General features: G+C 37.7%; 4 protein-coding genes across 9 annotated transcripts in view; 3 read left to right on the top strand and 1 right to left on the bottom strand.

Moving 5' to 3' along the window:
- The window catches only part of LOC144195122 (tenascin-like), a 43,986-nt gene extending 36,438 nt beyond the window's left edge, over positions 1 to 7,548 (top strand). For 2 of the 4 annotated variants that reach the window (XM_077714534.1, XM_077714533.1), the window contains 13 exons: positions 122 to 397; positions 1,632 to 1,904; positions 2,853 to 2,975; positions 3,265 to 3,408; positions 3,612 to 3,731; positions 3,890 to 4,033; positions 4,153 to 4,283; positions 4,387 to 4,519; positions 4,761 to 4,912; positions 5,217 to 5,313; positions 5,430 to 5,591; positions 5,681 to 5,844; positions 5,970 to 7,548. In XM_077714534.1, the coding sequence (XP_077570660.1) occupies positions 122 to 397; positions 1,632 to 1,904; positions 2,853 to 2,975; positions 3,265 to 3,408; positions 3,612 to 3,731; positions 3,890 to 4,033; positions 4,153 to 4,283; positions 4,387 to 4,519; positions 4,761 to 4,912; positions 5,217 to 5,313; positions 5,430 to 5,591; positions 5,681 to 5,844; positions 5,970 to 6,080 (2,030 nt within the window). In that variant the 3' untranslated portion in view covers positions 6,081 to 7,548. The remainder of the gene's footprint in view (positions 1 to 121; positions 398 to 1,631; positions 1,905 to 2,852; positions 2,976 to 3,264; positions 3,409 to 3,611; positions 3,732 to 3,889; positions 4,034 to 4,152; positions 4,284 to 4,386; positions 4,520 to 4,760; positions 4,913 to 5,216; positions 5,314 to 5,429; positions 5,592 to 5,680; positions 5,845 to 5,969) is intronic. The other 2 variants (XM_077714535.1, XM_077714536.1) reach the window with 2 other exon arrangements.
- Positions 7,549 to 8,954: 1,406 nt separating this feature from the next.
- LOC144195923 (TNF receptor-associated factor 2-like) lies at positions 8,955 to 15,708 on the bottom strand. 2 transcript variants are annotated; one of them, XM_077715805.1, is made up of 10 exons: positions 15,366 to 15,708; positions 14,656 to 14,734; positions 14,343 to 14,441; positions 14,078 to 14,239; positions 13,818 to 13,892; positions 13,610 to 13,684; positions 11,887 to 12,372; positions 11,603 to 11,780; positions 11,370 to 11,518; positions 8,955 to 11,173 (listed from the first exon to the last, which is right to left on the bottom strand). In XM_077715805.1, exons 1-10 carry the CDS (start codon positions 15,551 to 15,553, stop codon positions 10,955 to 10,957), a joined length of 1,710 nt encoding a protein of 569 aa, XP_077571931.1. In that variant the 5' UTR covers positions 15,554 to 15,708; the 3' UTR covers positions 8,955 to 10,954. The 2 variants fall into 2 exon arrangements, with proteins under 2 accessions (XP_077571931.1, XP_077571932.1); XM_077715806.1 differs by lacking the exon at positions 13,610 to 13,684.
- Positions 15,709 to 16,018: 310 nt separating this feature from the next.
- On the top strand, positions 16,019 to 22,499 carry LOC144196005 (rab-like protein 6). 2 transcript variants are annotated; one of them, XM_077715968.1, is made up of 16 exons: positions 16,019 to 16,131; positions 16,814 to 17,173; positions 17,409 to 17,543; positions 17,868 to 17,915; positions 18,079 to 18,108; positions 18,474 to 18,526; positions 18,688 to 18,776; positions 18,989 to 19,129; positions 19,364 to 19,469; positions 19,565 to 19,668; positions 19,746 to 20,276; positions 20,360 to 20,563; positions 20,758 to 21,010; positions 21,149 to 21,332; positions 21,495 to 21,550; positions 21,750 to 22,499. In XM_077715968.1, exons 2-16 carry the CDS (start codon positions 17,044 to 17,046, stop codon positions 21,936 to 21,938), a joined length of 2,253 nt encoding a protein of 750 aa, XP_077572094.1. In that variant the 5' UTR covers positions 16,019 to 16,131; positions 16,814 to 17,043; the 3' UTR covers positions 21,939 to 22,499. The 2 variants fall into 2 exon arrangements, with proteins under 2 accessions (XP_077572094.1, XP_077572095.1); XM_077715969.1 differs by lacking the exon at positions 18,079 to 18,108.
- Positions 22,500 to 24,397: 1,898 nt separating this feature from the next.
- Positions 24,398 to 27,039, top strand: LOC144195481 (U3 small nucleolar ribonucleoprotein IMP4-like). The gene is made up of 9 exons (XM_077715163.1): positions 24,398 to 24,479; positions 24,697 to 24,805; positions 24,886 to 24,969; positions 25,055 to 25,164; positions 25,279 to 25,411; positions 25,717 to 25,871; positions 25,963 to 26,057; positions 26,170 to 26,243; positions 26,685 to 27,039. The coding sequence occupies exons 1-9, from the start codon at positions 24,477 to 24,479 to the stop codon at positions 26,795 to 26,797; spliced, it is 876 nt and encodes a 291-aa protein (XP_077571289.1). The 5' UTR covers positions 24,398 to 24,476; the 3' UTR covers positions 26,798 to 27,039.
- The last annotated feature ends 188 nt before the right edge of the window (positions 27,040 to 27,227 follow it).

Raw genomic sequence — 27,227 nt, 5'->3', positions numbered from 1 at the left:
TAGGGTGCATCACTATGACACATTTGCAGCCTTTGTTTCTGCGGACCACTCGTCTAAATAGTTCATTGTTTGTGTGTCACCATCCTTGTAACTCCATTTCGGTATGTGTTTCATCACCCAGCGGAGGAGAAACCCATTGTGGGTAATTTCACTGTCAGCGATGTGTCATGGGACAGCTTCCTCCTGTCCTGGTCTGCAGAGGAAGGGGCCTTTGAAGCGTTTCTGATCGAGATTACAGATGCAGAAACGGGTGCTGAGTGGCAAAATCAAACTGTGTCAGCCGATGCTCGCAGTATTGTCATCTCTGGCCTAACTCCCGCTACCTGGTACAGAGCCAATCTGTACGGGGTCTACGGGGGCCTCTTCTTAGATCCTGTATTTGCAGACACCATCACAGGTATAAATAATAAACACAGTCAATGCTGGGGCCTGACTCTTTCCCTCCCTTAATAGCTCTCTTGCTGCCTCAGACTATGCAAAGGATTTTCTCAGGGGACTTTGCAAATGAGTTAGTTGAGTGTTTTATAATTTTCTTTCTGATTTTAGAGAGAACTTATTTCTTCAGGAAATCCAGTAAAGGAAATTACATCAACGTATACTTTTTCTTTACAAATTTTCATAATTTTGAGTGTGTCAATCCACCTTTAATCATCCGTTAACATTTTAAAGATAATGATTGTTCAGGGGGAAAAACAAGCAGAACTGACAGGAATTAAATTAAAACTCAAAGGCTTTTGTCAATTTGTATGAGACTGCTCGTCTGTATGCATCTCGAGTCCTCGGAAGAGTGGGCCGCTCTTCATTCTCAGGCTGCCATTGCCTCTAGTCTCCAATGCTTGGGTGCCAGGGGCTTCCGAGGCCATGCAGAATATGGCATACACTCAACAGTCTATTGTCTGCATGTAATGGTTGATCAAACCATCTATTTTTCCAAGAGAATTTAACATTCCAAGTACTGAATGCAGGCACTGACTAACTTAATTATGTCGTGCACAGTAGTCAACACTAGTCAAGTGGAGAAAGACATTACAAGGGAGATTAAGTCTTCTAAATGAAAAACATTATGCAGGGAATCTTTGATTAGCCGAATAGTTTTATGTAACAAATGACCATCGCAACCACAAACTGCTGCAGACAGCAAGACGTATTAGTTTGAAACACTAGCGATTTACAGTATATGATCACAGGCTGCTAGTTAAGTTGACACATGAAACTGCAAGCAGTTTCTCTTTGAAAACCCTTGTTATAGCAGTTGCTGGTGCATAGCCTCATCCAATAACAAGGTCCCTTTTGTGAATGGGGCTTTTCTTCCCCTTCGGTACGGACGGGGGTGTGAAGACAGAAACAAAGTGGATGTAGCAGTGTTGAGAAGATGACATCAGTAACAAGTTTGTGCTTATATGAAGATAGATGTGATCCTCCCTTTGTTGCACTGGCCAAATAAAAGCAACAATGAGTGAGCGCTCCCACAAGATATTTTTTTGCTTATTAGAAATTGGCTTGGGGCAAACCCTTGAAACTCTCACAATTGGCATTGCTAAACTTAATTTTCTGACTTTTTTTTGTTGCTCAATGTCAAAGCATTCTTGAGTTTCACAGAAGAGCAAAACTTACTTTCCCTTGTCACTCAGAGACTGAACCACAGGTGCAGGCTCTCCAACTATCTGACATCACTCCTGAGAGCTTTAGATTGGTCTGGACAGCAGAAGAAGATGCCTTCGACACCTTTGTCATAATGGTGAGCCAGGCTGAGAGTCCAGACCAACCACAAGAGCTGGTGTTGGGTGGCGAAGACAGGAGCGCACAAGTGTCAAACCTCAACGAAGACACACAGTACCAAATTGAAATATTTGGACTAATTTTGGGAAGACGCTCCAAGTCTATAATCGAGGGGGTGAGAACAGGTACAGCTCGAAAGGGTAGTGTCAAGAAATGAAAATCCGGGAATGGATTTTCATTTGTATTTGTCTCGTGGTCAATGTTTTTCCCCTATGCCGTCAAAAGCATGGAAGAAGGTCAATGTTTTATTATTTGTTTACTAACCAGGCGTTGAACAGTACGCGTTCAAGCCATTTGGTGCAACAATATCTCTGAAATCTAAATACGTTTTCATTTAGAAACTACTTTAGATGTGTTTGCTTTGTCTTATGTCTGTGGCTTGGTGTGTCATAATCCTCAGTGGTTTAAGTCAACTGCAGTAGTCACTGGAAAAAGGAAGAATTGAAATGTCTGTCCAAAATTTGATCCTAAATATTTCAGAGTTAGACATGTCAGTTGGCTACCACTTAAGTCTTTTACTGAGCTTTCTTGTGTCTGGTTTTCCTACCAGAAATGTCTTTGCTTCTTTTTTTAATGGAAGGAGGTGGGGCTACTGTCTCTGTCATATAGAACTGGTGTCTATGGTGGTGTCCTTTTTGTTCCCTGGGGCTAAGGCTTTACTCCTGGGTTGCGTGGCGGATGTATTGTCTCGGGATGAAATGGGGACAAGTTAATCTCCTCAGGTCTGTCACGCAAGATACTGTTACTACTGGCCACTACTGGGAAGTTCCTTGTGGCAGCACTGGCTTCCACTGGTCTCCTTTGTCTGTCTACATCACTTCACAAACTCTCTCTTTGCCTCTGACTTTGTGCCTTTTAGAGAAGGACTGTGTTCAAGCTGCAATCCTTTTACTGCTTTAACAATGTGTTCTAATGCTAAAATGCTTCATCTCATGCGTAATTAGTTGTCCATTTGCCCACGTACTTTGTCTTTCTGCTCTGTAGTACTCACCAGTGTGAGAACGCGAAGACCATATTGACCTTATGTTGATTTCTGTTTTTTTTTTTTGTGTCCAATGTGAAATTTCTGCCAGATCTGGGTCCACCCAAAGGCATACGTTTCTCTGATGTCACTGATTCATCTGCTACTGTCCACTGGGTTATGCCAAGAGCCCGTGTGGACAACTACAGGGTCACATATGTGCCTGCTCATGGAGGTCAGGGTTATCTATTTTCGATCAACATTAAGATCACTCACTCACACACACACACACACACACACACACACACACAATGTCGGAAATTATATTTTAAAAAAAATCTGAATCATTTTACCAGCTAGTACTCTAACTACTGTACTCTACCAACTATACCAAGTAATAAATTTAAAATTGAGTGCTTGCTTCTAGGTACGTTTTGTGTGTGTAAGGCCATTGTTCATGTCAACTCTTTATATGAAATATCAGTAATATTTCTCAAGTAACACCATATTGTTTGGGCACTCAGGAAATGCCAAGTCTCTGACTGTGGATGGATCAAGCTCACAGATTGTACTACCCAACTTGATACCAGGTGTTACCTACGAGGTTACTGTCATTGCACTTAAGGCTCAGAGGGAGAGTGAGCCTGGTTCTGACAGTGTTACTACTGGTAAGATATATTACGCAGAAAAAATAAACACGCAGTTTTGAGCAATTGCAAGTTGGTACACGTACATTCGAATTAAATACAGGTCCAAAACATTAATACTGCAAACTGGATGCCATTTCACAGCACTGTCATTCATAATAGGGCCTGTTGAGTCTTTATTCAACATCCTCCAGACTTTCACACCCATGCTTTTTATGTTGCAGCTTTAGATAAACCACGTGGTCTGACTGCAGTGAATATTACAGACAGTGAAGCTCTACTTCTCTGGCAGCCCGCTATTGCTACTGTAGATGGTTACGTTATCACGTACAGTGCAGACTCAGGTAAGAAATCGTTGCGTGAAAGGTCACACTTGGTCTTCTACCAACCACCGCATTTTTGCGATTTAGCCGAGTTAGTGCTATTTTATACAATATATTTACTACTCCTCATAGCCATATTCATCCTGCACGGTGTTTATTTTTGCCATTTGTTTCCCCAGTGGCTCCAGTGATGGAGCGCGTGTCAGGAAATGTGGTAGAGTTTGTGATGACCACACTGGTGCCAGCAACTCGATATACTGTAAAGGTTTATGCCATTAGGGATTTGGCCAAAAGCGCAGTAACAACAACTGAATTTGTCACGGGTGGGTTTTTTCCCTCGACAAGAATCTGTTTTTTTTCTACAACACATTAATAAATAACAAATTGTAATCCATTAGACAAGAATGTTGCAATCCCATAGTGCTAAAAACTCTATTTTTAGATGTGGATGCACCTCACGACTTGGCAGCCAGCAACATCCAGACAGAGTCAGGATTACTAACCTGGAAGCCACCACGTGCTGATATTACTGGGTACATTCTCAGTTTTGAGTCTACTGATGGCGTCATTCGGGTAAATAGACACATCAAATGTTTTTCTTTTTAAAGACACACTGCCATTTTGTTGCAAAATTGAATATACTCACTAACACAACATATTTTTCTCCCAATATTAGGAAGTGGTTCTCAGTCCCAATGCAGTTTCCTACAATATGGTTCAGCTCAGTGCTTCAACAGAATACTCAGTTAGGCTGCAGGCCATAGCCGGGCCAAAGAGAAGCAGAGTTATCAGCACTGCCTTCACCACAAGTAAGTGGATGAGCTCATGACCACAGCAATGTTGGGGGGGGGGGGGGGGGGGGGGGGGGGGGAATACTACATCTGTATTCATTATTTTCAATAATGACCTCGGAAAATGCTAAAACAAGCTTAAAATGTCTCAATAGGATAATGTATTGAACTGTATTACAAATGATATGTTATTAGAATGACTTGATTTATTGTTAACCATACGGATACCATGATAAGTTTTTGTACCCATGTTTTTTAGCTGGTGTACTCTACAAATACCCCAGGGATTGCTCCCAGGCATTGCTAAATGGTGATACCACATCTGGTCTGTACACCATCTATCTGGCTGGAGATGAGAGCCAACCTATTCAGGTTTACTGTGACATGACCACTGATGGAGGCGGATGGATTGTATGTACTATAATCCTTGCCAAACAATATGTTGCTATTCATTCTTTGAAGTGAAAGAATTTTTAGTAAAACTTATATCAGTGACCTTTTATAACTATTTCTATCATGACTATCCACAGCCTAATATACCTCACTTTCATTATAATGAAATTGTGACAGATTTATCTCATTACCAGTACTGCCTTCCAGGAAGGAATTCATATTTTCATTTTCTATAAATATGAAATGATTTCTTGTTGCTATAAAAGCTTTAAAATAACAGAAGTTTTGCTAAATTAATTCTTTCTTTATTTTTCTATGACAGATTTTCCTTAAACGCCAAAGTGGAAGGCTAGAATTTTTCCGAAACTGGAAGAATTACACGGCTGGCTTTGGGGACATGAATGATGAATTCTGGCTGGGTACATACGAGCAAATAATGATAAAGCAAACAAGTTTCTGTTTTAGGAAGACTGCTTTCCTATCACTTTGAATATGGAGAAGTTTTCACATTAACAAAATTTGTTTTGTTTCTCAGGTTTGTCCAACCTACATAAACTCACAGCTGGGGGTCAGTATGAGCTGCGGGTGGACCTTAGAGACAAAGGAGAAACAGCCTATGCTCATTACGACAAGTTTTCTGTCTCTGAACCCAGGACGCGCTACAAAGTCCATGTGGGTGGATACAGTGGAACGGCAGGTAAGAACAAATCAACGGAAAAGTCTAGCATAATGTAACAAAGCACTACTCAAAAAGTCCCCACTGACTTAAAATTTCTATATTTGAAGGTGACTCAATGACATATCACCATGGTCGTCCATTCTCCACTTTCGACCATGACAATGACATCGCCGTTACCAACTGTGCTCTTTCATACAAGGGCGCTTTCTGGTATAAAAACTGTCACCGTGTCAATCTCATGGGAAGATATGGTGATAACAGTCACAGCAAGGTAGACTTAATTTACTGTTTGTTTGTTTTGTGGGAGGCTGAAAAAAAGACAAAATTACAGTGTCGCAATAAAATGTTGAATGCCTACCTATTTCTCAATTTTGGATTGTATTTCTTCATCCTCAGGGCGTCAATTGGTTCCACTGGAAGGGCCATGAGCACTCCATTGAGTTTGCAGAGATGAAAATCAGGCCATCCAACTTCAGAAACCTAGAAGGACGGAGGAAACGCTCTTAAATGCATCGCCTTCAGCAAGGAAAACATTGCTACTATTCTTCACGGATTCCCCAACAAACATCTCGACCCAGACCTAAACCTCTTCCCTCGTCATGCACCAACCAAAGCCACTGCCAAGACCCTTGCTGCTTCCATGCAGATAAACACACTCTAAAAGTTCTCTTACAGGCTGCCTATATCCCTTGCTGCCTGGGCCAAAATGTATATGCATGTTGCAAACTGGACTTAAGAGAAGCCCGGACAGATTTTGAGTAACACACCAAAGAGAACTGAAGAATATGAGACATGATAATCCAAATCTCTTGTGTTTGTGGCATTTGTCATGAGGCATGTGTGCATCTTGGGAATTACAGTATGTACGGTAATTAATTGACCCCTCTCACAAGCCAAGACATGTTAAGCTTGAGGATTTCACAGTTGGTAATTAGGTTAACGACGGGCAAAGAACAACGATGATTACGTCGGAAAAGAGATAGCACAAGTCAAATAAAAGACAGGCCCTAAGGTCCCCCTTTCCCACTTCCCGTATAAATTGCCATTTGTTGGTCTTTGTGTGACTAAACTTGTTGTCTCTGTGCCACTTTATCCTTCCCTGGTTTCCTCATGTCCCTTTACACAAATTGATCAGTGGTAGGATAGGTATGAAAAAAGAAAAGAAAAAAAACATTGGTTGCAATGCTTTCCACTCATTCTGACAGTCACGAGCCACTGTGTTGTGCATTAAAGGAGACATATTTTGGATTTTTTTTCTGAATTTAAAACTGTGGCTTAATAAAAAAAAAATTAAAAGGTCCCTTGGTCCAAATACACATGTACAAATAAAAGTTATATATTTCAAATATTCCCGTGGAGATGTGTTTTAGTCCTATGTTTAGGTCACAGGAAGATAAAATTTAAAACTGCTTCCTCAAAGATGAATTTTCATAAATGGGCAGTGCAAAATTAATGACTTGCTTTTATTAATATTATACCCGATGGTCACTGAATGACCTAACTACAAAATACTTGTATACATACAAGCAGTTTCCCATATTTCCCCTTTAAAAACACTAACATACTCCTTCACATTATGTGTTTGATGAAACCAAGGCAGGACCTTTTATTGATTATATATATTTTTTTCATACTTGGAAAAATGCAAATAACTAGATTTAGTTCAGAAAAGAAGATTGATGTATTGTGACATGAAAGAGTTGAATGCTCGAAATATGAAAAAAAAAGGAAAAGAAAAAAAAAAGAAAAATAGTCAGCTCAATTTGTTGTTTCAAATTTTTTCGGATGAGCCAACTAGAAATCCAGTAAATGTTTTCCAGCCCATGTTTCCCACCACGGCAGGATACTAAACCACTGACCATCATAAGAATGCCTGTGTAAATTTGTTTTGTTCTTATTGATTTGTTTGTTTGTTTATAACTGGATGAACAACAGGTGTTTCTCTGTAAACTGTATTACAATAAAACTGTTTGTTTTAAAAGGTGTATATTTATTTTGTAGTACAGAAAAATCTTACTCATTTTAGAATTAGAAACAACTTCTAAAGAATGTAGAGATCAATAAAGCTCCCTTAAAGGCTTAGCGATATTATTGACAATAGCAGTGAGATATGATTTAGAATTTTTCGATTTTCATTCCAAGAATAGAAAATAGCAGTTGAGACACTAACATTTGGACGTCAATTTCGTTTTTTTTTAATCACAATCGAGTTAATTATTTGAGTTATGTGGCTACTTAAAATCACATTGAAATTGGTAGATATAGTCATAGTCATGGTCTCTGACATGATGCTTTTGGAACAAAACAACTTCATCAAGAAGCATCGAAATCAATTGAAAACCCAAAAATGATGAGCATCAAAAGGGGGGAAAAGTAAAACCTGTTAAAGAGCAAAATCTTCATCTGACATGACCTCACTTCATTCTGTGCAAAAAGCCTATCATCTGAATTGGAGCTGATTACCCAAAACACTTACGAATTCACCCAGGCCCAACCTTCCATCTTATGAAATGGTTTTCAAAAAAATCTGCAAAAGAGCAGCTGCAAAAGTGACCGCCTTCTTTGAAGGGAAAGCATGATAAATAAATAAAAACGGTGCACGAGCCACCATCATGATAGAAATCTGGAAATCAGGAACAAAAAAAATAAATGTATTTGTGCGTGGGACTCTGTTTCTTTAGGCCATGGAAAGGTCGGTTTTAGGTTGGCACATATAATTTAAAGCAATGGCCAAAATTGCCCATTTTTAATGACTACTGGATAAAAATGCACACGCAGCCCAGACCATAGTAGATGGAAAATGCACAAGCTCTAATCGTAGACATCAGCTTGAAGAACCCAAGGGTAAGTAAGTTTTGTGACCTGCAAGACCTTTCTGTGCTTGCAAGATGATCTGAATTTAAACACAATCTTTCACACTTATGTGGCCAAATACTTTGGCACAGCACCGTTGAAAATTCCAATCTGGTGTTGATATATGCTTTGACCTTTTTCTCTAAAACTACAACATGTCTTAAAGTGAGTTTTTGTACTTACCAGCTTTCAATAAGATCAGACAAACACATCACATGTCCCCAAAGCATGTGGAGATCAATTGAGTGATGACGTCAACTTCCTCTTTTCATTGAGCTTGTATTGCCCTCCTGTGGACACACTTTGTACTGCAATACTATTTTTTTTGTCAAACGCCTAGAAGTACAAGCATAAATAATATTTGGCTTCTACAATTTTTTACCAAAATGATGTACCAAATATTTTTAACAGTTCAATATGCATGGAACAAATACTCAATGGCGTGTCTGTTTTGACTAGTTGGTACGAAAAGTGAAAAGTTGTTATATTTTAACTCTTGAGGACAAATATTTTAAATATTTCAAAGTGTTTTTGATATGGAAATAACTCACTTTAATTCCATTACATTCATGTTTCAAGTTTGCAATTGAAAATTGGAAAAATAAAATGCTTGTCACTGATACTTCAGCAAAAAAAAGAGTAAACAATGATCATTGAAAATACACAAAAACAAGTTCAAAATTGATTTGTTATAAAAGCACATTCACAATTCAGTGAGTTCATGGAACATTAAACAAAATATACAGGCACTTTTTAAGCAAATAGTAGATCATTAAAGTCACAAAGACAGAAAAATACTCCAAAAACATATGTTTTTTTTCTCTCTGATCACCTCTATCATCACTCCTATTTCTTCTAGAATTTATACCTTCATGTTTGTGCATGAAGCAGAGGCAAGAAATAGTAAATGCATTTGAAAATGTAAGCAAGGGAGTGATAAATAGTGTCAATAAATTAATAAATAAAAACTCTTACTTGCAAAGTAATGTTACAGATGTGCCAGTAACATGTAAATATAGACCCTGTATGATCAATTATGACAAGTATCAAGATTAGACAGGTCTGGTTCATGCCACAACACAAATACAACCACAATAGATATGGGTAAAATACACCTGGATATGTGCGTTATCATCATTCATTTTGAACCCTCAACACAAACGTACACATTCAGAATGATGTGATTAATACAACATATACCATATCAGATTTAGTAGTATGCCCTTTCATCCAGCCCGCCAGCCATTTTTGATACATTATCCACATTACAATCTAACATTTTAATACAATAACCAAATCAGGAATATATATCAGTGACAATCCATCTTTGACTAGTTAATGGTAATGTTTCAGAAACTATCAAAGCTGACTTGTTAAATTGTTTTAACCATTGGTTAAATTTTGAGGGACAGAAAACACATTGTTTAAGAAAAATATTACAAATATTTGGTTATTTTCTGTTAATATATACATACCAACAATATATAATGATATTTATGATACTATTACATAGTCTGGACCCTCACTATTGTTTGAGTGTTGATAAAGGACAACAACAGCATCCCACTTCAAAGTTTTCTAATGGTTTTGCAGTTAGTATATTAGTTACTTTATCATGAAGACATCTTTAAACTGAACTAATTATAGTTAATATTAGCCTGGATACTTTCAAAAAGCTTAACATGTAAATATTCCATAATGCAAGGTAGAAACTTTTTGGTTTATAGTCAAAATGTGTGCTAAATATGGACAAACACAGTTCTCTTGTCAGATTTGGTGGGTGCGGCTTATAGTTAGTTGCCTTTTATAGTCTAAAAATTCTGGTAATCTGGTGAAATTTGACAATTGCTGTTGTGTACTATTGTTACATAATAAGAAAATAAGATACCCATCAATTCAGATACACAGACGAACAACTATACAATTTTCATGATTTAGGAAATGCATTTGGAATTCATGGAATTCAAGTAATATTTACTTCTGATCACTGCATTTAAATGTTCAAAAAGCTAAACGGTGTTATTATATCGTTCTCAAAGTTAATTTTGATAAAATATATTCTTTTGAAAGTGAGGATAAAATAAACTGCATTCAATGAGTTGATTGTTTTTGTCTTCCCATTCGAAATTATTGTGCATGATATGTAAGGCAAAAAAATGCTTTGATATGACCTATGATGAATCTTATTTTAAATTTTACTAACATTACAAGTGTCAGCTGATACAAGAAGCAGGCACAATGTTACTGTTCTTTTTTAGTTACCTTGTTAATCAATTGTTCGCTCAAAAAAATACAAATAAAAAATATATAAAAAGCACAACACCCATTCCAGATAAATACTGGAATACTCAGCCATTTGTGTAAATGGAAAATAAATATTTGTGATCATATGTTTAAAAACATTGTCTTTGATTAGTAAACTAGATAAAAAGGTTCCAACGATTGCATATTGCCAATGACAAAGCCATGTGACAGGACCTAAAATAAAATGGCAGTTAGTAGTGAAAAAATAAAAGCCAAATTTAAGTCTAGAGGCCTGTGAGGTCAACAGTGGCCTTGATGAAGATAGTATCATCACGAATGTAAGAGTTTTTAGTGTCTAGTTTGGCGAGTGGACAGAAGAGTGGGCAGCCACTGGCAATGTTCATATCACTGACAGGCCTCTGGAAGGATGAGGATGAGATATCAGGCCGGAAAGCATCGATTATGTGCTCCCTGTTGTTCTGGTCGAGCAGCATTAAGGTGACCTGGGTATAAATGTAGCAATCTTTTGTAAAAGAGGGCGACTATAAAATGGATTTCCATAAAATTGAAAGTATTTAATAGAGCCATAGTTGGTGCAGGTAGAAATGTGCTTTTGGTAAGTGAAACTATGAATTATAAGTTTATAATATATAACTCCTTGTGAGTCCTCATTTTTTATTGTGTTGTAGTGACACTTACCTTTTGATTAAAAGGCCATTTAAGGAGTGCGTCGCTATGTCCTCTCATCACAACAAAGAAGAGAGATAAATGAGTTCCCCTTCCTGTCCCATCTCCATTTAGGTAGATACGCAAGCACATCTTGTAGCCGTATTTACTCGTATAAAAGGCTAGAAAATATGAGGATTTGCATTAATGTATAGCAAGAAATAATCGTCTGCATTATAATTCAAGTTTCATGATCAAATAATTACCAGGAGAGAACATAGCAGGTGCTCGGCCTGCGACAGCATCTTGCCTCTTCTTTGTAAAATCAGAGATCTTCCACACAAATGTTCCATCATAAGTAGCTGCTGACATCTCCCTTATCTTTCCCTCCATTTCGACAATGGACAAGTCCCGTAGACTTACAGTTCTCTCCAACTGGCGAACCTTAAAAATAATCATTTGTAAAACAAAGGAAAATATATATTATTGTTGAAATGATCTTATTATTGCTTTTATTATTGGGGAAAATGAATGGATGAACGTTAATCACCTTGTTATTGAGGATCTCAATTTTATCTTGGTCCAGTCGATGTTGCCGATTGTAGGCTTCCATCGTGGTACAGGAGCGCTCCATCTCCCGATTGAGGACACAAACGATGTTCTCGAATGTATTCACTTTCAGCTCCAGCTCTTGGTAACGTCGACTCAACTCGACCACCTTGGTCTTTTCACTTTGGAGTTGGAGCTCCAGGGCGGCTCCAAAAGCGCTCGGTAGCGGCGTGAACGAGGTGGTGAGCGTTGGCGCACATGCACTCTGAATGGACATTGCGGGGCCGCCTCCACCAAGCTGACTCATTTTGAGTTCTATGTCTCTGAGGGACTGGTGGAGTTCATGCAACTTGTGTCCAGCGATATCCATGCTCTGAGGCTGCAGGCTCTCCAGGCTCACCTTGATTCCCATGATGAAATGCAGCAGTAGGTTGAGGTGTTCGTATGAACATTGACGCTCGTGGTCATAGATCTGCTCCTTCTCCACCTGGTTGTTGAAGAAGAAAATCAAATGTTTTTAAAATAAAGCAGTCCCGCCTTTTCAAAGAAAACTGGGGTCACCAATCTCTTCAAAAGTGAAAAAAAAATTGGAACATTGTAGGTCACATTCCCACGGTTTTAAAAATTGAGAATTAAGGGTCGCAGAGAGCGCTGTAGCATATCCCAGCCAACAAAAGACTGTAGACAGGGTAGATCCTGAGTTGGCTACCAGCCAATCAAGTGAGTAGGGGACATGGAGACAAAAAAAAAAAAACGCACACACACACACACACTCATAGCTACAGCCAATTTTGAGTATTCAAATAACTTACCAAGTATGTTTTGGATGTTGGATGAAACTGTAGGTTTGGCCAAATTATTATTTATATTAGCTAATATACTGGTTGCATATGCACAAGTAGATGAAAAACTTACTACCACTGTGTGAAATTTTAAGGGTAAAATTCCTCTCATCTATGGGCTGTCTTGATCTCTGACTTAATTTCTATAAATCTCAGCAAATGTTCACATTATTAAAATCATCACATCAAAAATATTCATGGAAAATTAAATAGTACCCTCACAATTAACCTAAATTTTTGTTGGTGGCCCACTAGATACATGAGCCTAGCAAAAATATAATGTACATAATGTAAGCCAAAAAATAAACACACAGCAAATAAATAATGGAAGCCTTAAGCATACAACATATAACATGCAAAACCATGAATTCATCATATTTGTATCATTTTATGTTCAAATATATTTATAATGTATGTATTGCTGTAAAAAAATAAACCTTGTGCTCGAAAGGCCCGTCCAATACGTGAAAAGCACAAAACCTCCCACGCAGTACAAATTCTGCCCAGAATTTAACAACCCCCACCCCTAAAAAAATCTGCAAAAACATGTATATAAATCCATATAAACAGAAAAGGTTGGCTGTGAGTTCACAGAGTTTATTCACAGAGTTTAGCAAAGGTTCTGAGTGCCGTTTTAACAACTTCGGAAGTAGTAAAATTACTATCTATTATTAGTGTTAAACTAATAAATTAACAAAGAATATATACACCGTATACTGATAAAAAAAAATAACCATCTTGGATGTATGTAAGACGTTTATGAAATTCTTTCCACTAGTGTGTTCATATGATAAAAAACTAATTTTATAGGTTTAAGTTAAAATTGAGTGAGCAGTTAACTAGTTTCACACAGAGCAAATTATGATGAAAATGTCTACTTACAGACGTATCGCAGCCAACAACATGAAATCTGCATGGTGCTTTAAATTTACTGCAGAACTTAATATGGTCCACATACTGCAAAACAAACAAATTAAAGAAGCTAATTATCTACAGTTTATTTAGTGGTGTTAGAACCCCAGCTAAATGAGAGCAAATGACAGGTTTCTCTTATATTAAAAAAGTGGTTTAAGGACCATATGTGGGATACCTTTTCTCTGGGTATCTTTTTCTTTGCACAACCTTCACAGATCATTGGATACTTCGGGCATATTTCATCATGAGCCTAAAAAAACAAATTACACAAAAAAGTGTGAATTTTGGTCTTTAGGCTATGATCGGTAAAATGATATGATTCATAAAGTGGGTGCCTTGACTAGTCAACTCAACCTCAATTATTGAAAAACCTCTTTCACGATCAGATTGGGAGCTTCCTCTTAAAATATCAGAACACTTTTGATAGCATCTTACCTTGATGTTCTTTAAAAGGAATGGTTCTTTGCAGTATTTGCAGTTGAGTGTCCTCTCTGGACATTCTCGCTCATCGTGGCGTTCTTGTTCGTTGGCTCTCATCAACTCTTTGCAGGAAGGGCACAAGATGATGGCAAAGTCACAGTTACCCTCATGGCTAAGCTGCAGTGAATAAGCAAAAAAAAAATTGTGTTTTGATGTCAATCAAAAGGAATGAAGCAAACTACAGGCATTAGTTAGTCGCACTCTGTGGATTAATAGACACCTCAAAATCTTTGACAGTCCCTGTCCATGTGCATCCTTCATTGGGGCAAACAGCTGCCAAGGCTTCCACTTCTCTCCGAGCTGCATTGTCGGGGAAAGCCTAGAAAGGAGAGCAATGAATCCTTTCAATAAACACATATGTTTTGGGGTGCATTGAGAAGAGTTTTGAGAAACATTGTCGAGTCCAGATTATTTTTTTGGGTTTATCAGACTATAAATTCACAGTATAACTACATGACTGCATTTTATTCATATCATTTAATTTCAAGTTTCTTCTACACCACAGTATAAATTGGAAGTAAAAATGTACTTACACCTCCTTGTTTGAGAATCGACGTTGGTTCCTCAAATAAATCTTCTTTGATGCAAGCATCACATTTCTCAGGTCCAGAACTAAATGACAACACATTATTACTATTGCAGAAATAAATATTTTGTGCTATATTTTGTATATTTTTTGCTGATGGTGTAATGTTGCATAATATAAGCAATAAATCTGTATCAATCATATACATCATATGCATATGGTGACAAATGCATAAAATTGACAAATATCATAGTGTAATAAGGTTACCACGAATTATTGAAGTGATAATATGCAGTTGTTAAAGGACCTCTTTAAAGTGCTTTATAGTGTAATTTTTTATGGAAATAAGAAAGGGGTGTTAATCTTATTTTCTTATGATAAAGTCACAATCTTTGACTCAGCTAAGAACGTGTAAATCTTGACAATCAGGGGAAAAAAACATTTTTTGTGTTTTGATTGCTGATCCAACAAGATGTTCAGTAAATGAACACAGCAACGTTTGTTATTGTCGTTTTATCTTCTTTGATTTTCGATCAACAACAAATCCGTACAATTTGAATTTCGTGTCTTTTTGCACTGTGAATGCTTTAATGAAACCTCTAGTTTCTAAACTGTGACAATACACACAAAAACGTTACAATCAGGTTTTAAGAGAGCTTTGATATCATCTCTAAATGAATATAGCTAGCTCGTTAGCAACTAGTACACTGTACCCACCTCACTATTTTGTTGAAACAAAACGAACAAAAACGGTGACCACACTGAGCCTGTAGGGGCCTTCGAAGGATTTTCAGGCAAGAATTACACAAATGCTTGTCCTCGAGGCTGTTGGCCAAAATTTTCTTGGGGAAGCCTGGTTTATTTCCTTCCAGGGAAGATGGTGGAGACGGCTCTTGAGCAGCCATTATTTTCCCCTTGAACAATATCGGGGTACTCGCTCACTTGGGTATGTTCAAGAAAGCAAGGTAGCAAACATATCGAATAGTCGATTTGGCGATAAACCAGTAAAATGTCATTTCTACTTGCGTGTAGTCTAAAATAATAGGGAAAAACGGACACTATACAGTATGTGGCCGCCCTGTCATGTGGTAAAAGTAAAAGCCAGTGGATGCTGTGGTCATTGGTGCATTCTGTTTTGCTACCCGCAGAGGGCGCGCTTAAGCGCAAAAAGAGGAGTTGAGAGCGTTCTTTTTTTATGAGATTTGTGCCATCAAAAACTAAATTTGAAAATGCTAAAATGAATTTGAATTACTAGTTACGTTGGAAAGGAAATATTTTTAAATGGAAGGTACAAACGCTACTTAAGCATCACAAGATCTAGTTTTATTGTGAAAGAGTAAAAGGAACAACAATACATTTTAATCGCGGTTTTTGGTACAAACCCGACATATACTATCCTTGCAAAGGAATGTAGCTGCAATGTTGCTTTAGTAATGGCTGTCTGATCGTATCAAGATGTTGGAAAAACACTTTCTTGACAACCGTGAGTATATTTTTCCCATTGTCAAAAAGGGGGCGTCATCCAAGGTGGGCGCATATATATTTATATAAATATATCCGCATATGGCAAAGCTAAGCTAGTGCGCACTGTGTCGCTAATATTTGTTGCAAAAGGAAACTACGAATAACAAGATCTTTTCTAACAGGTCAGTTAATGTGTTGATTTTGAGAATCTTGGCATTTTCTTTACATTCATGAAATTTTGTGATCGTGACATGTTCAAGATTACAGTCCGGAAAGCTAATGTTAGCTGCTTACGTTGATATAGGCATCTGCAGCTTTCTGGACTTTTAGAATAGCATGATCTTTTTAAATAAAGAAGCATAATTTCCCATTCTTAATGTAGTCATGTTGTCAATGCGCGTCTGTATACGGCACCCACATATTATTCATATTGACATCTCTGATGATGTCACAGTTAATATCTTGATGCACCACTGGAGCCCTTTCAATGAATCATGTGTTTAAACAAAATAATAAAAGCTTATCATCCGTTCAAATCTTAGAAGTGAGTCTCTCTGCCTGTCTCTTTCTATCTTTATCTCTCTCATCTCTACCTCTTCTTTTTTATTTGTACTATTGTCTTTAAATAATTTTAGCCTTCAAGTGAAAAGCATTGCTGCTAATGTTTTTTTTGGTTGTTTTTTTTCCCCTCTCCTTCACAGATGACACTGTAAAAATGGTGACGATGACGACTTCTATTTCTAACTGGATGGAAAACACAACAACTCGACTATAGTATTGCAGATCATACCAAATTAGAGCCTGGGAAATTTAATTTAGTTGCTTTTTAGCAGACACTGATGCAAATTGGCTTCAGTTTCTAGTGTGATTAATTGATTCTGGAAGATCCCACTGTCCACCTCAGTGACAGTTTGAGTCATAAATTATAAACATGTTTTCAGCATTGAAAAAGTTGGTTGGGTCTGAGCCTGGCCAGTTCAGGGACAAGAACATTCCTGCTGGCCTGCAGTCCATGAATCAAAGTTTGCAAAGGCGCTTTGCTAAAGGGGTCCAATATAATAGTAAGTATTCAAACAAATTACCTTTTCTAACATATAAACCTCCTATGTGATTTGGCTATCCTAATTTGTACTGAATTGTATCATTTTTCCATTTATTTCCTCATCTTTTAAAAGTTTAATGATGACATGTAATTCCTATTAAAAATAAAAATGTCTATTTAGTTAATGTTGTAATTCTTTAGATAAATGTAGATTCTAATGGGTTTGTTCTTTCCCCTCAATCCCCACACTCAAGTGAAAATCGTCATACGTGGTGATAGAAACACTGGAAAGAGTACTTTATGGTATCGACTGCAGGGCAAGAAGTTTTTGGAGGAGTACATCCCCACCCAGGAGATCCAAGCTACAAGTATCCATTGGAATTACAAAAGTAGGTCGTCTTTTGAACACAAAAATGTCTCTAATTTATTCCACAACACACATTTACAGTACTTGTACCATTGCCTTTTTATTCACTCCAGTGGCTCCATATCAAGGTAACCTAACCTAGTTAGATTTAGCTTGAGTCTGGTACCTGTTGAATATTCGCCCTTTCGTCCCTGGCCAAGCTCCTGTTCTACTTGTAGCGTAGTAAATAATACAACAGTAACTGAATCTGTGTGAGAGTATCATCAGAATCTGTGTGTTAGTACAAATTTCAACTGCAGTGCAGCACTTGCCTAATTAAACCACTTTTGGGGTTTTTGTCTTTCAGCTACTGATGATGTGGTCAAGGTCGAGGTCTGGGACGTGGTTGACAAAGGTGAATTGTGTTTCTGAAGTCTGTCATAGTATTAAGCTTCTGTTAAATCTGATCTCATCACCACAGATCAATGTGCTAAATCTCATGATTCCATGCTTGGTTGTTTTCTTGTTTCTTGTCCTTACTCATTATTTCTTTTCTGAACCCCGTGCACTCATCTCAGGCCAAAAATATCCTCTTCCTGATGGTGTAGGTGAGCGCCACTGTAGTATGTAGAAATGTAATGCCACTGTGTGCAGTTGTATGCCACACCGTCTTTTATGCTAGTTTGAGAATGATAATTCTCAAGTTTTGCTGTTTGGCTACACTTAAGTTTGGCTGTTTTACTGTGTTTAGTGAGTAACCCTGATCATCTACACACTGAACAAGCTTACTGACAGCAATGTTCATTTACTTGAAGCGTTGCCTTTGTTGAAATGCATCCGTGAGGATAGTGAGTCTGAGTGCTAGAATGCTTGCCCCTTCCATTAACTAACAAAAAAGGCATCGGACTGACGACAGTAGAAGAATACCTGTTATTTCATGTGTACTAATGCTTCTGATTTCTTGGTCTTTCAGGCAAAGGAAAAAAGCGTGGCGACAATTTGAAACTAGAGAATGAGCCACAAGAGGTAATATCAATCACATGATTCTCATGTGTGAAGAACAAATAGCTTAGTCAAAGAATGTGGGTCACTGATGTGGGAGGGGGATACTGAGTGTGTTGTTATCAGTTTCAAAAAGAAGCATTTTATAGATGTGTTGTTATAATTTTGTCAATGTTGTGTTGCAGTCAGATGAGGTGGCCCTTGATGCAGAATTTTTAGACGTGTACAAGAATTGCAATGGCGTTATCATGATGTTTGACATTACTAAGCAGTGGTAAGAATACTCTTCACTGTGTAGATTCATCTGTTGCATAAACACACAAATGCTACATTATGCATGGAGGTGGACTCATTAGGTTTCACTGTTGTGAAGTTTTCATTTTGCTCTGTAGGTTTTATTCCCAGGGATTTTTTTACGTAGTGTAATTGATGAATTTTGTTTAAATTGTTTAAATATATTAAGAGTTGTCATGGATATATTTGCAGGACATTTAACTACATCTTAAGGGAACTTCCTAAAGTGCCCACTCATGTACCAGTCTGTGTGTTGGGAAATCACAGAGACATGGGAGAGCATCGGGTCATTCTACCTGATGACATAAGAGAGCTAATCGCTGGATTAAACAGGTAAATATCAAGGGATACCAGGAGTGCTAAAATTAAATCAATACACAGTTTAAACAGATTGCACGGTTTGGACAAACATAGCGAGCGAATCTTAACATACACACACACACACTCACATACATAAATCACGCTTTATAAGGATTATAGACTAAAGTATGCAGTACTACATTTTGTTGTCCATTTAGGAATTTGAAAGTTCAAAATACAATTCTTAATTCTTTTGTTTTTTTTCAGACCAACAGGATCATCTTACATCCACTATGCTGAATCCTCCATGAAGAATGGTTTTGGTTTAAAATACCTTCACAGATTTTTCAACATCCCCTTCTTACAACTACAGGTCATCTTCATTCCTTACTGACTGTTTTTTGTCTGAATCATTTGATCATTCTTTTAGTTCCAGATTTTAAACATTGTAAAACTTTGTTTGTGCAGAGAGAGACCCTTCTGAGGCAACTGGAGACTAACCAGCTGGACATGGATGCCACTCTAGAAGAGCTTTGTGTGCAGCAGGAGACAGAAGATCAGAATTATGAAATGTACAGTACCTCTTCCACCCTCATCTTATGTTCTTCTCACCATTATTATCCTCTTTTTAACTTATTCTACTTTTTAGTTTCCTGGAGAACCTAGAGTCCCGTACTAAGGGCTACGGTTCACCGGGTCCAGCCAACGGTCAGAGTCCCTCCTCAGGCTCCCAGTCCCCCATTGTTCCTCCCAGTGGGGCTTCTACAGGAAGCTCTAGCCCCAGCACACCTCACCCGCCAATCCCTTCACAGCCACTCCCACAGTCACCCTCTGTATCGGCTCCCAACGCTCCTGCTGTCACTGAAGCTGTGGGCAGAGCAGCCTCGCCTTCAGCTGAATTAAAGTTTTCAGCTCAATCACCAGAGCACCTTCAGTCCTCCGTCACCACACAAGCATCAGCCCCCCAGAAACGTGGCTTCATGTCACGATGGTTTGGCTCATCACCTGTCCCTGAAGCTTCTGTTTCTTCAGAGGAATTACCTGCACAAGTGTGTCCTGCTCAAGTAAGAAGTCTGGATGATTTTGTGCCCGATGATAGACTGGACAAGAGTTTCCTAGAGGACAGTTTGCCTTCAAAAACAAAGGTGCCTCAATCAGCACCAGCAATGGACAGTGACAGGTGGGCCCCTTGTATCATATTTTTCTCCATATTTTGAGAATGATGGTGGCAGTGATTTATTTTTTTATTTTTTCCTATCCTAGCGATTTTGAAGACAGGGGAAACCCCATGGTGTCTCGCTTCCAAGATGAGCTTGATCCTGATGACACGGCGCCCATTGTTCCACAGCCCAAGTTGCTGCCTCCCAGTAAAGATTTCTCTCTGACCAGTGATGAGGAGGAACAAACATTAGTAGCACCTTCGGTGCAAAATGACCAAGATGTGGATAGTGAACCAGAACTGAAAAAGTAAGTTTAAATGGCTGTCTGTGAGTACATGTTGTCCTTGCTTGTGTAGGTTGCCTTATTATTACTGTTGGTTCACTATTACTACATTACAACAGTTGTTAGTGGGAGCGCCTATTTTTGCAATTATTGTATAAGGGAGATATTGAAGATGATGGGATCGTTAATATCAATCTTCCCAAATGTCTGTGTTTCAGCTACATCACGAAACCAAAGGTGGCATCCAAAGCACCAGATCCCAGAGAGCAGTCAGCAGCTCCCATCCTCCTCACTTTAATTCCAACTGTAGAACAGCCCATTCAGCAGCAAGGAAAAAAGAAAGGTGTCGCAGCCATTCATGGGGACTCTGATACTGATCCTGAGGTCCCTGTGGCCCAACAGATGCTTTCTTTTGTTATGGATGATCCTGACTTTGAGTCTGAAGCATCAGATACACCCAAAATAACAAAGGTAAACTCAAAGGGTCAAAACTTAAAGGTTCAGCATGCATCTCCAGAGATTGTATTATTCCTGTGCAGGAGAAGAAGAATATCAGTTAAAACGACTATCTGCCATTTAATTAGCCTAATTCTGTTCTTTTGTCCTCAGAGTACATTCCCGGCCAGGGAGGAACTTCTATCTGACCTCTCAGACGATGACATCCTGTCAGTCAAGACACCAAAAGCTGTGAAACCCACTGTGATCTCCTTTAAACAAAAGGATGTCTCTGACCTTTTTGGCCTCGGCATACAAGAACACTCAGCGACCAAAGAGAGCAGCGAGGAGCAAGAAGGCAAGCTATTGAGAACATATAGTTAGTTTTTCAATGTGATCTTTTTCAGCGATCTTAGCAACTTTTAACAATTGACAAAGTAAACATGCATTAGTTTATACTCAGGGATTATCTGTCAAAGAATGCAAAAAAGAAATAATAATGTGTTTGCTTTATTAACAGAAAAAGAAAGCAAACACTCCAAGGAGAAGAAGAAGAAAAAGAAGAAAAGCAAAGAGGTATATTATTTGCTTTTTTTCCCTGAAGTATTATACATGACACATTTTTTTATATTGATTTGCAAATCTTTTTCAACATAGTGTATTTGATTAACCAAGAAAGACAATTAGCTTCATTTTCAAACTGATGAAAATTTAGATTGTTTGTGTTTGAGTTAAGACCATCTAGTCATCTCTCCTAACACTATTCTCTTTTAAGGAGGATGAAAAGACAAGAAAGAAAAATACAAGTAAACAAAAGAAAAAGGAAAAAGATGAAGCTGTTGAAGATAAAGAGAAAAAGAAGAAAAAATCCAGGACCAAGAAAACAGAAGTAGATGAGCTGGAAGACTTTCTAGGTGGATCAAGTTCCACCAAAAGAGATGATGGCGATTATGAAGAACTATAAGATATTCCTTTTATTTTGTAAACTGAATCTGGGGACACCTGTGGCAAGGAATGAGATCACTACCTGGTTCCCTGACTTGTATGTGCACAAAGTTCTATCCCAAGCCATACAAAGCGCAATATACTCGGCCACCAACAACCACCAGGTAAAGCCAGACACTCTGGATGTTGGCCAGTTTGTTTCTTCTGGTCTAAACGATTTATTTTTAAGTTTACTTGTACAATGACTGTCATTCATTTCAATTAGAACCTGTTGAGAGACAACAAAGTAGCTGTCATTTCTTTTTCTTTTATGTGATTGGTCATTTGTGAACGTTGGACATTCTCCAAGAGATTCACCTTCAAATAATTTCTATAATTAGAATCTCTGTACCATTCTGTCTCAGTCTTTGTGTAGTTGGAATAATGTTTGCTTGCATGCGAAAGATTCCCAAACTCCTCCCGTTATCTGTCTGTCTTTGTATATAGTTTTGCTTTATCATGTGGTGGTACATTTATACCGAGGTTTACATCTTAATAGGTAACCTAGAGTAAATAACTCAAGGTTTGTTGGAGTGAAACTGTATTTTACATTTGAATGCCCAGCAAGCTTTTTCCTCCTGCCTTTGGAATAAGATAAGTAACAATTAGGAGACTACTAAATGGATTGAAGTTTTTCTTCTGTCTTTAAAAAAAAGCACTTTCCCTCATGCTATTCCAGCTAGTGTTTGTCTTGTCACTTTACATTCATTTTAGTTGGAGCAACAATATGATCTATTTTATCAATCTTTGATGGAGATTAATAGACCCCAAAAAATTATGTCGGTTTTGAATGTCATAGTTCATTCCTTTAGATTTTTAATCACTTCAATTCTGTCGGTTTAAAGCAGCTTGGGCTAAAAGTCAGATTTTACACGTTTTTGTTACAACTTATCTGTGTTACTTAGCTTGTGTCTTTCATCTTATAGATGATTTACCAGACACTATTTAGACCTTTCTGCAGCATATTCTTATTTAGACTGGAATGTAGATCAACATCATTTCTGGTCATAAATCTTAAGATTGGCTCATTTGCAGATGTAGCAAAAGTGCAGCTGTTTGATTCTGTGTGCTTCTATGATGTGTTGAAGCCTCTTGCAGAGTCATTGAAAAACAAACAAAAAGTCCAACTCCATCTTTTCTCCCTTGTATTGTCCATATCTGAACATGTTTTTTTAAGCCTTAAGAGTAGAACAATACTGGTGTACTGGTATCTTGGACCTCTTTAAGTGTTTATTTGTCCCTTTAGTCTTAGATTTCCAATCAGAATACTGTTTTTTCTTTTGAGACTCAAATGCACAAACCCTATTTTAAGATTGCAATAACAACAAATGAAACCCTTTTTTGTGTGTTTGTGTTCATCTGACTGCATGTTACAACATTTATATTTTGAATGATTTGCTTTTGTTTTTACAGTTGTGTTACAGAATGGCATGGTTGTGTTGGTGTACATTTTTGTTAAAAATGCAATGCAACTCATCAAAATTGCCATTAACAGTGCATTATTTATCTCCTGTTATATGGTTTTATTTCCACTTGTTTTAAGAAACTGTACAATGTTATGCTTTACTGTATGTTTCAGGCCATTAATTTAATTAAATCTATCATCATGATAAGACTGTTTTCAACATACCGATATTTTAAGTAAATGCCACACTCCCAGTTTATACACTCTTGATCTGCTAAGGCTGTTACGGTGAGGGTTGGGGTAGGTTTAGGCAACCCTAACCCAAAACTGTACATCATTGACCTACTAGGAACCCCCCTACTCCTTTCCATCTAATTTGATAATAAAAAAAGCTTGGAAAATGTATGTACAGCAAGGAAAGAATATAAATTATTTTAAAATGTGAGAGTAATGGATTTTCCATGACTGGAAGGATGCTAGGTAGATAATTTGTCATGGCATCATAAGTAGTATGTTGTAGAATTGACATGCACTTTGAATTTATCATTTTCAGGTATCAGGTTTCTTCCAAATGGTTATACGTTATAACGGTGTGAAATTAATATCATCATTTCTCCCTACTCTGTGACATTTCCCATCTTTACACTGTGTGTTGGATGATGTTTGATCTATCCAATAAATACAAACATATTTCTTAATATTACACTCCCTTTCTCTTTTTGTTTCTTGTAATATTGGTTTCATGTGTGAAAGCTAGGGCTTATTACCCCTGGAAAAGATGAGATGTTATGCCTCTCATCCACCATTTAGAAGTAACAGACCTACAAAGTCAAAGTTTGTTATCAAATGTATTATATTTGGCTGTATCGATGTGCCCAGTCAATCAAAATTAATTAAACTTGTACAAATTGAGCTTTATTTGAGTGTGCATGCAAATTTGAATGCGTTTTTCTGATATTTATTGGCTCTTATTTTGAAATCCTTTTCCAATGGGTTAGTATTAAGCGCTCCCATTGGCCACCATATTGGCCAATCAAGAGCACCCTTCGACGCAAGACTTATTTCCATGTGGAAACTAGCTGCTGTTAGCCTGCTGCTACCTAACGTATAAATATGGTAAGCTTTTCTGATCCGCTTATATTTAGTAGGTAAAAAACTGTATTGTCGAATAAGAACGAGTTCCCAATTCTCAGTAAAAAATATTTCGTGAAATGGCGTTATGGGCCAGTGTAAATCTGTCATCAAATGTAGATCGTGAACAAATAAATATTAAACAGGATGTTTGAACGTACTGCTAAAATGTTGTTGTTTTTCCTTGATTTTTTATTGTTAGCTTCGTCGGGAGGTCAGACTGAGGCGGGAGTATTTGTACAGAAAGTCACAAGAAGATAGGCTCCGAACGATTGAGGACAAGAAACAGAAGCTGAAGGGAGCACTCGAAGGTATGCATGCCACGATCTTTATGTAAACAGTACATCTGGATGTCTGACATTAACATGATTATTTTCCCTCTTCACTATAGAAAACGTTTTGCTTCCTTCTGAGGTACGCAAAGATGCATTGGAGCTGCAGAGACTCTTGGAATATGATGATGAGGGTGGAGAAGGTTAGTGTTATAGGATTTCTAATAATCAAATACTCATGCTTGCACAATATTGATCTCCTTAATCACAAATGTGTCTCCCTTCCAGGCGTCAGCTCACACATGGATGATGAATACAAATGGGCTGGAGTTGAAGATCCAAAACTGATGGTGACCACATCCAGAGACCCAAGTTCCAGACTCAGAATGTTTGCAAAGGTTAGGCTAAAGGGAGAACATTCAAACTCCAATCATCAATACAAAAATCTATCCTTCAATATGAAAAAAAGACTATGCGACATATGTCAATTGGGGGGAAAATGCCTTCCGCAGGAGGTAAAGCTGTTGTTTCCCGGGGCTCAACGCATGAACAGGGGAAACCATGAGATTCCTGCTCTGGTGCAAGCATGCAAAGCTAACAACGTTTCTGACCTCGTCATCATTCATGAAACCAGAGGACAGCCAGGTTGGTATATCAATTGTACAAAATAAAGTGTGTCAGAATTTTAAGGGACAGCATCACTGCCCTTAAGTTTAATCAGTGATGCAATCTTTTTTCCAAAGTTCCAACTATGGCCAGTGGTGCATAGGATAAACTATCGTATCATGATAATATAGCTTTCACAACTAAGATACTACCTGACCTGTACCATACCGTTTGGTAGAAACATGGTTTAAAAGAATCAAATTTGTAAAAATGAATAAGGATATTAACAAAATTGTGTGAATGAAAAGAACGGTCCAAAATTGTTTATTCATCAATTTCTACAGATGGCTTAGTGGTGTGCCACCTGCCATTTGGACCCACAGCTTATTTCACGCTGTATAATGTGGTAATGAGGCATGATGTCCCGGACATAGGCACCATGTCTGAAGCCTCCCCACATCTCATCTTTCACAACTTCACCTCACGGCTTGGCAAGCGGGTGAGTACTCAACCGTGCCCTTCTCGCATGCCGTTGAGACAGTCTTTCACCATTTGTTTGTTAGCTCACCTAATTAATCCTGCCCGCACAGGTATCCAATATCCTCAAGTATCTTTTTCCAGTGCCAAAAGATGACAGTAAGCGAGTTATAACTTTTGCCAACCAAGAAGACTACATTTCTTTTCGGTCAGTACCATGTTATCCTTTTAAGGAACACAACATATTTCTAATGAGATACAAAAAAAAGATAGTGTTCCTATGTTTTCTTTGTATTCATGTGTCATTTGAATGTTTTTAGACATCACAACTACAGCAAACCCGACCACAGGAATGTACAATTGACAGAAGTTGGGCCCAGATTTGAAATGAAGTGTAAGTATGAATTGAGCCAAATTTGGAATTCTGCGAAGAAACTAATCCTTACTAATAGAGCACATTTTTCTAACTAGTGTTTTGAGGAGTGTATGAAATATGTTCTACATTTGTGAAAAAATAAGCGCTCTTTCATTAATGGCACAACAACCTTTTTCAACAGACAAAAAAATAGACCCATTGTAGATGACAAACCAATGAACCATAGTTAAGTTCCATGTTCTGAGGCTACTCATCTGAACACCACTTAAATGCAGTACAAATCTCAGTTATTAGTACAAAAGCAAGCATGCACCAACACGTGGTAATGACTAATTTAGCAATGGAAATTCACAACTTGTGTATTATAAGTATTGATATTTTTTTTGTCTGTTGTCACTTATAGGTGGTGTAAAATAATCTCCAAACTTGCATTTATGAAATCTTATTTTCTCTTTCCAGTATATATGATCAAACTGGGTACTCTGGAGAACGAGAAGACGGCAGATGTCGAGTGGCGACACCATGTGTATACGAACACGTCAAAGAAAAGAAGATTCCTCAGTGTTCAATAGTTTATTAATATTTACTACAATCACATGCTTGGACAGTTTTTAAGACAGTTGTATCACAAAGAATGAATTTATTGTTATAAGTTTGTTTCCTTGATGAGCTTTATAATACAATACTACAATACAGTGGCAAAGTGTCCATTGGAGATGTCAGTATTGTTATTCAAGTTATCGATGTTGACATACATCAGTTGTATGTTCTGATGGCCATTTTGTTGTTGTTTTTAATAAAATGCCTTGCCTGATTTGTATCTACCTTTTTTTTCCCCTCAAATAACTGAACGATACCATCAAGATGTTAAATCGGTCAAAACACATGCAGTCTGAATGGAGGATTTTACATGTTTACTTCTAGTTTTGGTGATAGTTTTCCAGTTTACATGGTTGTCATTTTAAAGTCGGGACAGATAACAAGCCAGGGCATACTGTAAAC

The sequence above is a fragment of the Stigmatopora nigra genome, chromosome 4 (assembly GCF_051989575.1).
Source record: "Stigmatopora nigra isolate UIUO_SnigA chromosome 4, RoL_Snig_1.1, whole genome shotgun sequence".
Taxonomy (NCBI): domain Eukaryota; kingdom Metazoa; phylum Chordata; class Actinopteri; order Syngnathiformes; family Syngnathidae; genus Stigmatopora; species Stigmatopora nigra.
This window is presented reverse-complemented; position numbering and strand designations above follow the sequence as displayed.